At 43.9% G+C, this 11,700-nt stretch overlaps 3 protein-coding genes across 3 annotated transcripts; 1 reads left to right on the top strand and 2 right to left on the bottom strand.

Moving 5' to 3' along the window:
• Positions 1–1,961: 1,961 nt before the first annotated feature.
• On the top strand, positions 1,962–4,701 carry LOC134290518 (uncharacterized protein K02A2.6-like). Its single transcript, XM_062857676.1, has 2 exons — positions 1,962–2,062; positions 2,181–4,701. The coding sequence occupies exons 1-2, from the start codon at positions 1,962–1,964 to the stop codon at positions 4,699–4,701; spliced, it is 2,622 nt and encodes an 873-aa protein (XP_062713660.1).
• A 553-nt stretch (positions 4,702–5,254) lies between these two features.
• Positions 5,255–11,021, bottom strand: LOC109432815 (uncharacterized). Its single transcript, XM_062857675.1, has 4 exons — positions 10,794–11,021; positions 10,663–10,732; positions 9,543–9,607; positions 5,255–9,479 (listed from the first exon to the last, which is right to left on the bottom strand). The coding sequence occupies exon 4, from the start codon at positions 8,438–8,440 to the stop codon at positions 5,255–5,257; it is 3,186 nt and encodes a 1,061-aa protein (XP_062713659.1). The 5' UTR covers positions 8,441–9,479; positions 9,543–9,607; positions 10,663–10,732; positions 10,794–11,021.
• Positions 8,497–9,383, bottom strand: LOC134290517 (uncharacterized). Its single transcript, XM_062857674.1, has 2 exons — positions 8,937–9,383; positions 8,497–8,769 (listed from the first exon to the last, which is right to left on the bottom strand). The coding sequence occupies exons 1-2, from the start codon at positions 9,381–9,383 to the stop codon at positions 8,497–8,499; spliced, it is 720 nt and encodes a 239-aa protein (XP_062713658.1).
• Positions 11,022–11,700: the final 679 nt, after the last annotated feature.

The raw sequence follows: 11,700 nt of genomic DNA, 5'->3' as shown, positions 1-11,700 counted from the left end.
GTAACAATTATCAAGAAGAACTCCAAGCGGCAGTCCAAGCACATAATTCGGCTGCCCACTCTATCACGAAGATGCCACCGGAAGAGGTGTTACACGGCAGGAAGATACAACGAGGGTTACCTTTGTTGGAGCGTGGAAAAGCGGACGTTGATGAAAATTTGTTAAACTCAAGAGATAACAAAGCTAAAACTTATTCTAAACAACATGAAGATGCAAGACGTGGTGCAAAGCCTTGTAAAGTTCTTGTAAATGATACAGTTATACTTGAACGCCAAGCGAAGACCAAAGGCCAATCAAGATTCGACCCTAAGCGCTACACTGTGGTCGAAGAGAACAATGGAAGTTTGGTTTTGCGCGATGAGGACGGTGTTCTGGTTCGACGTCACGTGACCCAGACAAGGAAAGTGGATGAGTGGAGGAATCCTGAGCCGGCAGCAGCTGGAGATCTGTCCAACCAAGACCCCTCCTTGACGAAGCGTCCAATTCGGGAACGTCGAGCACCGCGCCACCTTGATAGCTACGTGCAGCCCGTCGAGAAGTTGTAGTTGAAATGAAGCAACAGGAAAAAACTATCCGGCTCATAAATGAACTAGAAAAGTCGGTGTTCAAATAAATTAAATTTTCACTTTGAACATTCTACGTCTTCTACTTACAATTTTTCCTTATTCTTGATTTTCCATGGCTCTTTATTTTCAAAAAGCATCAAATTTGATCCTGGATTGTTTTTGCAGCGGAGCGTTCCAGGGGAAGTTGATTCCTAAAAGCCAGCATTCTTCCTTGTTTTCTTTGTGTGTTCCCTCGGCTGTCGTAGGCACGTATGCATTCCAGGGAGAAGCGTATTATCCTGGCACCAATCCTCAGTTTTTATTTCGCCAAAAGAAGGTCGTAGGTGATAATAATTTACGTTGTGGAATCTTCTAGAAGCGGCATCAAAACAAATTATGTACATCGGTGGAATGGATATTGACAGCTGACGAAGGAATGATATGGAAATGAAACAGCTTTGATAGACGAGTGCACCGATGAACTGAATTCATCGCGGTCCGAGAATTTTGACACTACAGCGGGATCGTTCCCAATCAGAATTGTTCAATTCTGATTGGAAATCTTTCACTTCTGATTGGAAGTGACCCCGCTGTAGTGTCAAAATTCTCGGACCGCGATGAATTCAGTTCATCGGTGCACTCGTCTATTATTGACAGCTGTCAATATAACTGTGCCTCTGCAGCAAAATGAATTCATTTCGTTTTGTTTTGCTGCAACGTGTACACACGAAAAAATTATCGCAAAATTGAGTATTTTTTTTTGAACACGATAAATGATTAACGGAACCAAAAAAAAAAAAACTTCCGAATTTAGTTTTTAGGGAGAACCGCGATATTCCATGAAATAACGTGGAAAGCATTATGGATGGTTTATGGCAGTTTGTGGCTGGTAAGCAGTTTACCGTTGATAGTAGAAATAATAATAATAATAACCCACTGGTCAGTTGGTTTTCACCCAAAGGAGGTCTTGTTGGATACAAAAGTGGGTAAACTTAGAACGAGTGATGTAACGAAACGACAATAATGTTGATGATAATATTGATATTCACATGTTAGGGCACCTGCTCCTGTAAAAATTCATTCATAAAATCAGCACGTAAAATGGACTAAAATTCAAAACTGCCGTCTTCCACGGGAGTGTATGAGATGTGTTGTTTATTTTTTTTGCAATTGATTACATATGCGTGAAGAGCAAGATAAATCAAAATAAGCCGGTTATCTTAAATTGAGGATGAAAATAATACTTAATTGGGTTTATTTATTTTATTTTATTTTATTTATTTTATTTTTTTTTTTTTTGAGAGAAGAGGGAGAATGTGAGGTGTGTATTGTGCTTAACCTATGTGAGGTTCCTACCCCTCACGATCGCTAAGTGCATACAGGTGAGAGCGTGACCGAGACGTCATTCAGTCGACAATGTTGGCAACACCACACAAGGAACGGCGACAGCGTCGACGGTCTCACTTCCGCGCCAGCACGTCCATCGTCCGCCATTGTGCAGTGAAGTGTTCGGAGAGGTAAGTCGTGCGTTGGATTGCGGGAAAGCGTTGGGTGATTCCTGCTTGGGAATTGACTCAAGAAATGACCGACCGATCGATTGATGTGATTTGTGGTGGGCAACAAATATGCCCGAAGTGAGAACCTGGCAAAATCACATTGCGTGGGGGCTATTGCGGTTCGTAACTCTAGTAAGGGGTTGTCTACTGCCGTGGGTGATTTGATTGAAAGTTTTCCCCGGGTGTTCGATTCGTCTGTGGGCACTATTCGCGGCGTCAACGCTACTCTACACCTCAAACCGAATAGCAAACCGGTCTTTATGAAGGCCCGTACAATTCCTTTCGCAATTCGTGATACTGTAGAACGTGAAATTAAGAGCATGGTGGATGCCGGCATTCTGGAAAAAGTGGAACGAAGTGCGTGGGCGACTCCAGTTGTACCGGTAATGAAGTCAGCAGATCGAGTGCGTTTGTGCGGAGACTACAAGGTGACGATCAACAAGTGTCTTCTGGTTGACGAGCATCCCTTACCAACTATCGACGAGCTGTTTTCGAATATGGCCGGGGGCCAGAAATTTACTAAGCTGGATCTGGCGCAGGCTTATCTGCAAATGGAAGTTCGCGAAGAAGACCGGGAGCTCCTAACCTTGAACACACATCTTGGCCTCTACAAACCGACCCGACTAATGTATGGAGTATCGTCGGCGCCGGCTATTTTCCAGCGGGAGATTTCGCAATTGCTTGGTGACATTCCCGGAGTCTCAGTGTTCCTGGATGACATCAAGGTGACTGGTCCGGATGACGAAACGCATCTGCGTCGGCTGAAAATGGTGCTGCAGCGGTTAAATGAACATGGTATGCAGTTGAATGTGGCAAAGTGTGAATTTTTTGCGGATCGCATCGAGTATTGCGGATTTGTCATCGATCGTGAAGGAATCCGGAAGATGAAGGCTAAGGTGGACGCTATCCAGGAGATGCCCAGACCATGCAACCGTGAGCAGGTTCGGGCTTTCGTCGGCTTAATAAACTATTATGGCAGGTTCATGCCGGCTTTGAGTACGCGGATCTATCCTATTAACAACTTGCTGAAAGAGAATGTTCCATTCAAGTGGAACGCGGACTGTGAGGAGGCGTTCCTGTGGGTCAAAAAGGAGATGCAGTCGGATAGAGTTTTGGCGCACTACGATCCAAAACTCCCACTCGTACTGGCAACCGATGCCTCTCCTTACGGTGTTGGTGCAGTGTTAAGTCATCTGTACCCGGATGGTACAGAACGACCAATTCATTGTGCTTCTCAAACCCTAAACAAATCACAGCAGAACTACATACAAGCCGATAAAGAGGCATATGCGATCGTGTTCGGGGTGAAAAAGTTTTATCAATATCTCTACGGACGGAAATTCATCCTCGTTACCGACATTAAAGCTGTTGCTCAAATCATGGCGCCTAATAAAGGACTTCCCACCCTGAGTGCTTTGCGAATGCAGCACTACGCTGTATTCCTCGAATCATTTGATTATGAAGTGCGGTTCCGGCCATCGAATGAGAATGCTAATGCGGACGGAATGTCTCGATTGCCCATCGAAGACGCCAGCAACAAACACCGAATCGAGGAGGTGGATCTTGTTGAGGTTAATCAAATCGAGACTTTGCCTGTCACAGTTGAAGAACTTGCAAAATGCACCAAAGAAGACTTGAATGTAAAAACTTTGCTGGAAGGTTTGAAAGTCGGACGAGTAGTCGAAGGCTGTGATAGATTCGGCGTTAATCAGAGTGAGTTTTCGATTCAACAAGGCTGTTTGATGAGAGGTATCCGAGTCTACATTCCTCCTAAACTGCGGCAGCGTGTACTGGAAGAGTTGCACACTGGACATTTCGGTGTGTCCAGAATGAAATCATTGGCCCGATCGTATTGCTGGTGGGAAACTGTTGATCGCGACATCGAAGATCTGTCAAGGGACTGTTGTGAATGCGCCAGTGTAAGGAAGAATCCTGTAAGCGTGGCTCCTCATTGCTGGGAACAAGCTACAGAGCCATTCCAGCGAATTCATGTTGATTTTGCGGGACCGTTTCTTGGGATGTACTTTTTCGTGATTGTGGATGCTTTTTCAAAGTGGCCGGAGGTTAAGATCATTCGTGATATGACTACAGATACCACCATCGACCGTCTGCGGGAGTATTTCGTAACGTACGGAGTTCCGTCGGTTATAGTTAGTGATCGAGGAGTCCAGTTCACTTCAGACCAATTCCGAGAATTCGTGAGGCGAAACAATATCATGCACAAAATGGGAGCCCCATACCACCCCGCCACGAATGGGCAAGCTGAACGATTCGTTCAGACCTTCAAAGAAAAGTTGAAAGCTTTGAAATGCGAGAGAAAGGACGTTCAGTTTGAGCTCTACAAAATCTTGATGGCGTATCGAAGGACGGTGCACCCAGTAACTGGAAAATCTCCATCGATGTTAGTCTATGGACGACAGATGAAGTCCCGGCTCGATTTGCTAGTTCCTGTGGCCGATTTGAAGGTTTCATCACGCGGAGAGGAAGAGCCTGTACGGTGCTTTACGGTCAACGAAAGAGTAGCTGCGCGAGATTTTTTGGGTGCTTCCAAGTGGAAATTTGGTACGGTGACCGAGCGACTGGGTAAGCTGCACTATTGAATCGAATTGGACGATGGCAGAATTTGGAAGCGACACGTGGACCAGATGCGAGCAGGTCCCGTACAGCGGAATACAGAAGCTGAATCGGGTAAGCTGTGTTTCGACAGACCACCTAGCACTTCATTAGCTCAGTCAGTTTCGGTTGGCGAGAATGGTACGGTAACACGCCAACAAACACCAGTTTTGCCAACGCCAAACATCAAAACATCGCCAGTTCAGGAAGCTGCGTCTACCAGGCAGTCGGTTGAAAGGGTTCAGAGTGAAACGCGAGTGAACAGAGATGTTGTTGACAGGCCACCACCAGATAAAAATGAAACGCCGCGTAGATCTACAAGAGTTAGGAAACCGCCTAAACGACTAGACCTCTGATGATATGTGTGATTAACAGTACTAACCCTTTGTGTTGAATTCAAATGTATGTTAGGGTACAACTATGTTGAGGGGGGAAAAGCTGTTGGGATTTTACCTTAAGCGTTCATTGCTATTTCAAGACCTGTCAAGCTTCATTAACTGTCATTGTCATGTGGGGAAAGCAAGAGAAAAATAAACGGCACTAAGTTGTAATCCGATGAGCAAGTCGCACGCGTTTTGTAACTGTTCGTCTTCGATCCGAAATTACTGCACGAAAGCTGTAGGTTACAGCAAGTGCACACCTCGGAACCGCATAATCTACAATCCGGAGATACGCGACACAAGCGTAAGCCTCTGCACTGGCATCCACGAAAACGTGAATCTGTGTGTTCCGAAGTGCCTTCTGACTCGCATTGCTGAAAAAACATCGCGGAACTTGGACATTGTTCAAATCTGTGAACGTTCGACTCCATTTGCTCCACTGCGCTTGTAGGTTCTCTGCTATGGGTTCATCCCAGTCAGTTCCCGATCGCCAAATGTCCTGCATGAGTATTTTCCCTTGCACTACAAAATGCGCAATCAGGCCGAGAGGATCAAAGAGGGACATTATAGTCCGCAGCACTTGTCGTTTTGTCGGAATGGTTTGTTCTGTAATTGGTTTCGCTATGTCAGACTGCAACGTCGATTCAAAGGTGAATTCATCGGTCACAGGCTTCCAAACCATCCCCAGAACGCGTTCCTTCTGCTCAGTTTGATCCAAGTTCAAAGACTTGCTCTCAGGACCACCGGTAACTCCCACCCGCCGCAGGACATCGGCAGAGTTGGAGATGAAGTTGCGAATTTCGAACCCTGCTTGAGAATGGACATATTTCACCTCATTCCATCGCTGGACAGCTTGATCAACAGTGTCGACACTGTCTAAATAGTCGTCCACATAATGACTATTAATGATGGCGTCCGCTGCGTCTGGATATTCTGACGCGAATTCTTTAGCATTCACATTTTTAACAAACTGCGCTGAGCTTGGGGAACATGTGGCTCCGAAGGTTGCCACGTCCATCACAAAAATCTGAGGGGATGAATCTGACGAGGATCTCCAGAGAAATCGTTGCGCCTGTTTATCAGCATTGCGGATGAATATCTGATGGAACATCTCTCTTATGTCACCGCAGAGAGCGATGTTCCGTTGCCGAAATCGGAGGAGTATTGCAGTTAGCAACGTTAAAAGATCGGGTCCTTTGAGGAGCATATCATTGAACGATGTTCCGCCAACTCGCGCTGCCGCGTCCCAGATAAGCCGAACTTTGTGTGGCTTTTTTGGATTTTGAACCACTCCAAGAGGTAGGTACCAAACTCTACTTGAATCCGAGGAACGCCTTTCATCTTCAGTCAGCCGATGCGTATAACCTTTCTTCTCGTATTCTACGATTTGTTCATGCACTTTTTCCTTAAGAGCCGGATTTCGAGATAATCGTTTCTCCAGTTGCACCAGTCGTTTCTCTGCCATATTGTAGCTATCCGGAAAACTAATGTTGTCGTATTTCCAGATAAGTCCCGTCTCGAATGCTTTGCCTACTCTTCGCGTAGTGTCCACCATAATCTGCTTTGCACGTTTATCGACTTCGGCTTCTGGTTTCACCGTTATACTAGCTTCTTCGATTCCGAAAAACGTCTTCATCTGCTCGTGGAGTTCTCTGTTCTTCATTTCCGAATGGTGATTCAGAAGTTCTACCGATTGATTTTCGCCGCACTGTTTACCAAAGATACACCAACCCAATCGCGTTTTTGCGGCAACTGGATCATTGGCTTTGCCCTCACGAATCTTCAACGTCGCGAGGAGGCGCGCGTGTTCCATTCCGATTATGATTCCCGGATTCGCTCTTGAGTAGCTCTGCACAGGTAACCCTCGGAGATGAGGATACATGGATCTCAAATCCTCATACTGTAACGTTTGACTCGGCAGGTTTAGTTTCTGGACAGTACGGACATTATTGAGCCTGAAGCGATTTCCCCCATCTTGTCCGGCGATTTCGATAGAAACGCGCTGCGAGTACTTCTCTTCTCGGCTGACATTGCCCGTCCAGCTGAGCCATAAAGAATCTGCGGGGCCATCTACACCGAGCTTCGTTGCAATTGCTGCTTCCATCAGCGTAGATGAGGAGCCATCATCTAAAAATGCATATGTGTATACCAACGTTTCATCCATTCCTTTGATTATGACTGGTAGATATCGGAAAAGAGTACTTGGGAATCCGTGATGCAAATTCTGATGGACTACTGACTCATTATCCGGAGCGCTGGAATCCGTACCAGTCCGCCTACTGCTTCTATCGATTTCGCTAGTGTGAAGCAGAGTGTGGTGGCGTAGACGACACCCTGCAATTCCACATTCCTTGGCGGAACGGCAAGGCCACCGTCGATGAGGTACTAGACACATTCTGCACAATCCATTTTGGCGCATGGCTTTCCATCTGGCATCCATGTCCAACGCTTTGAACAATGTACAATCCTGTATCTCGTGGCATGCGCTGGAGCAGTAGAAACATTTTTTTGGTACCGATTGTTCCGATAGATGGTGGCCTACGAGCTCTTCGTTCACGGGAGTGTCTTCTGTGTGTGTGTACAATTTGGATCTGTTACGTGTTCCAGCTGACTTCGATGACTTTGGGACTGAAAGATCTGGCAATGTCACGTCTGAGGCAGTGTTGACTAGCTCCGACATGAAGCTCCCAAATGTTGACAAGTTGACGACTGGACTGGTCCGTTTGAAAGTAGACCATTGCATCTTGTAGGTGGCCGGTAGCTTCTCCACTAATTCGTGTAGGAGCATAGGATTTTGTAGGTGATCATTTAATCTTGAGAGTTGCATATGATCCACTAGGTCTTGCACAGGTAAACCAAATTCAATCACCGTTTTGAGGTTATCCGCCTTTGGTGCCGGAACTTCTCGAAGCTTATTGAGCAATGAGTGGATCAGTATTTCCGGTCTTCCAAATAACCTTTGCAGCGTGCTGATGACGAAAGGAACCGACTCAGGCAATAACAGACGGCTTTTTACTGCCGCCAGCGCGGATCCATCCAGGCAACGTTGAAGCCTAGCCAAGTTTTCGGCATCGGAGTAACCACATGCTTGGGTGGTGTTTTGGAACGCGCTCAAAAAAATCGGCCAATCCTCAGGGTCCCCGGAAAACTTCGGTAGGTCTCTCGACATGACCTGGCGCGCCGCGAGTTGTACAGGCGATGGTCCTGTATTGGAAAGCTCCGAAAGCCTAGGCTGATGATTATGTTGAAAAGAAGTAGATTGAAGCCTTGCTGATTCTCCAGTGTTAATTCCAGGTTGGTAATTCCCATAAGCCGCCGTAGTTGACGGTTGACGCAAACTAGGCATACTGTACGTAGGGCCAACATTTCTATTTATGTGACAAGGGTCTCTCAACAGGGTTTCTATCGGCGGATGTCCAAGCTGCGACGTTGATGTTGATACAGCGCTGCGTCCCTCGGGCCCACCCCCGGGGCAAACTCCGATATGTCCATGGGAATACGCGAGATAGAGGTACGCTGTTCAAATTCACCCGATGGGTTAGCTCGGATGTGCGAGAATTGCGGAGTGGAAGAGGAATTCGGTGGCGCTTGCCTGGTGCTTGCACTTTGTGTCACGCCCTCCGACGTGGTTGCTACAGGTTGTACAGCTGCAGATGCTCGATCTCTGCTAACGGGCTATTTCCCGCGATAGTCGTTGGGTGCGTCGGGTTTTGGACACCAATTAGTGTTTGATTGGTTGGGATTCCTCCAGTGGCTTGCTGTACTAAATTACGTTCCCTACTTAACCAGTCTCGCACCTTTTGAGTACTTGTCCGACTTTTTACGCTACTTTTCCCACTCACGCTATCATTTTCGTTAGATCCTGCCAACAACAATTCGAACTTTTCCTTCAAGTAACGGCATTCTTCCTCCATTCGTTCCTTGCGAACCTTCTCTTCTTCTTCCGCTGCCTTTTTCCTTGCCGCATATTCTTCTTCTTGATGTTTCAGTCGAAGTTTTCGCTGCTCTTCTAGCAGTTGTAGCTGCAGTTGTTGACGTTGAGATGTTCCACTTTGGCCTGATGTGCGAGATGTTCCGGACTTTTGGCTGCGTGGCTTGGCATTCAGCTCCGCAAGGCATTTTTCGCACTTCCAGCTACGCTCCGGGTCGGCAATCGAGTCGGTTACACCAGCACAATCGTAGTGGACCCAGGTCTCACACAAATCGCACCCGACCATATTGTTAGCAGAATCAGACCGGTTACACTTACCGCAGTTGTGGCAATCTTTCGGATTAGATGTAGAACCCATTTTGATGCACTGCCAAGAAATCTTTAAGTTTGTTGGGAATCGTCACCAGGACAGGTAGAACGCCTTTTAGCAGCTTGACTGTGGTGCAGCTTAAAGCTAGAAGTTTATTGGTTCTAATTAGCATCATTGTACGGTTACCAATATATGATTCTATCTTACATTTCTGTACGCTTGCTGTGCCTGGTAGGCCTTCAGACACTTAATTCCCAACAAGTAGTTCAAATCTATAATAAACTGCAAATTCACTAGATATTCACGGATGGTACCGTAAAACGGGGTATCTTTGATAATGCGGGTAACTTTGATAGTACGGCAGGCATTGTGTAATTTATCTTATAACTATGATTCCTTCAACCAGTTAAGAAAAAGGTAAACGTAAATCAATTCTATACATATGAAAGTTCATCTTAGACGAATTTTCATTAAAATCTAGTTTATATACAACTTTTTGGACAAAAAATAAAAATTGTTGATATTTTTGTCATTTATGAACCCCTTCAAACAAACTGCTATACGACTTCGTTAAAACTATTTTTTCAATGAATGGACTCTTATTCTCGATAGATTCATCATAGTAGATTCCAAATCTGGCCTTGAATCTCTTAACGAAGTGTGTTTTTTATGAAATGGAAGCAAATTTGTAAATTGTGACATAAATCTCCATACATTGATAAACGCCTAAAAGTATGCAATGCCCTTGTAATTTCATGTAGATAAATATGTGTTGTTCAAAATTTATCAATAAAACATTAAAAAACTACTCAAAAAAAGAAAACTAACCATGCATAGCATGTAATCATATGTTGATGTACCGTTAAGCATTTATTATTACAAAGATAATGATTTTTGATAGCTAAATTTATTGTGTTTTGCACTCAATACTCCACAAACTCATTTTTATATGTAGAATTTAGTAAAAAAAATCAATGTTTTGATATAAAAATTATATCTAATATATTCCACAAACCTTCTCTCATCATGTTCATACGCTTAAGATTTCAAATTGTGATTATTTTTTGAGATTTGATGTGTTTTTAGGGCATTATCAAAGTTACCCCAAAATGAAAATCTGATTTTCGGTTATATGAAAAACTAAAAGTTATCCAAAATATTTCAGATTATCGAATCTTTTAATTGCAATTGATAACTGATACCCCAGTACTTGTTTTAAAAATATAAAACTCGGGGAAATACTGTTACATGTAAAAATATTGAGAAAATTCGCTGAAAAACTATCAAAGTTACCCCATTTTACGGTACAAAGAAATCTAAGACTTACGACTAATTCAAGTTTCCTATTATAAGGATAACCTATTTTCAACCGCCTCGGTCGGTCAGCAAATCCAACGCTAAATAAATTATAAAGTAATTAAAGCCAACTAATTCAACCACTTTAGTATTTCAATTTACCAAATTATAACAGCTAAACCTCTAACAATCCGATATCTCAGTTTTCGCTAAAGATCTTTAACAGCTAATCAACAACCTTACTACACTTTTTGCAAATCACTCTCCTTCTATTTGACAGATCGCTATACTATTCGTATGCATTGGGTGGTGAACGGCAGCACGCGGCAGCTTGGAATAATTCGACACTCACACTGCCAATATCAGTTGTCGCACGGTGGGTTCGACAACAGCACCCTTCTGGTGTAAAGTGTCGTAAATACATTAATAAACAAACAACCATTTTCTGAGCCACTATGATTTTTTTCAGATTTTATTTTGTTACCTAAAATCAATTTCAAAGAGATTTCTTGAAAATACCTTTTGACAGCTGGGCAACTGTTTGACAGTTTCGCCCAGTACAAAATCCGACGAGGGGTTCCCTCCCGGGCATCTAAATTCATGAAAATTTGTACCTATTTCGGCGCAATTTGACGTGCAGATTCAGAATATAGAATTATCTCAACCCCGTTAAATAAACCAATTACATTTATTTTACGATTTTTTGGTAAATTGGGTCTATACTACCCGCCATAAGTATATACTCACAAAAAGTATTTATTGCATCACATTGACTCATCTCGATAGTAGAGATGAGACATTGTGATGCAATACTATTGAAATACTTTTTGTGAGTCTACTTATGACGGGGAAAGTATTTTAACACGTATCCCATAACTTTTGTTACTTACTTTCAGACCATATTTATATTCATGTAATGTACTATAATTGGCTTCTTTAGCGGTGTTGAGATAATTCCATATTCTGAATCTGCATGCGAAACTGAGTTGAAATCCAAATTTTCATGAATTTTGATGCCCGGGAACCTATTTAAAAATCAATTTGAAGTTTGTATGGGAGCGATTTGTCG

This window comes from Aedes albopictus, chromosome 3 (genome assembly GCF_035046485.1).
Source record: "Aedes albopictus strain Foshan chromosome 3, AalbF5, whole genome shotgun sequence".
NCBI classification, from domain to species: domain Eukaryota; kingdom Metazoa; phylum Arthropoda; class Insecta; order Diptera; family Culicidae; genus Aedes; species Aedes albopictus.
Note: the sequence above shows the minus strand (reverse complement) of the source record. Positions and strands in the feature narration are given on the sequence as shown.

Excerpts from the sequence above, each read along its gene's own strand:
- LOC134290518 (XM_062857676.1), top strand. The coding sequence starts at position 1,962 with ATGTTGGCAACACCACACAAGGAACGGCGACAGCGTCGACGGTCTCAC. Across the intron at positions 2,063-2,180 it reads GCAGTGAAGTGTTCGGAGAG|TGAGAACCTGGCAAAATCAC; the intron begins GTAAGTCGTGCG and ends ATATGCCCGAAG.
- LOC109432815 (XM_062857675.1), bottom strand. The coding sequence starts at position 8,440 with ATGCCTAGTTTGCGTCAACCGTCAACTACGGCGGCTTATGGGAATTAC.
- LOC134290517 (XM_062857674.1), bottom strand. The coding sequence starts at position 9,383 with ATGGGTTCTACATCTAATCCGAAAGATTGCCACAACTGCGGTAAGTGT. Across the intron at positions 8,770-8,936 it reads GATCTAACGAAAATGATAGC|CCCGTTAGCAGAGATCGAGC; the intron begins GTGAGTGGGAAA and ends CGCGGGAAATAG.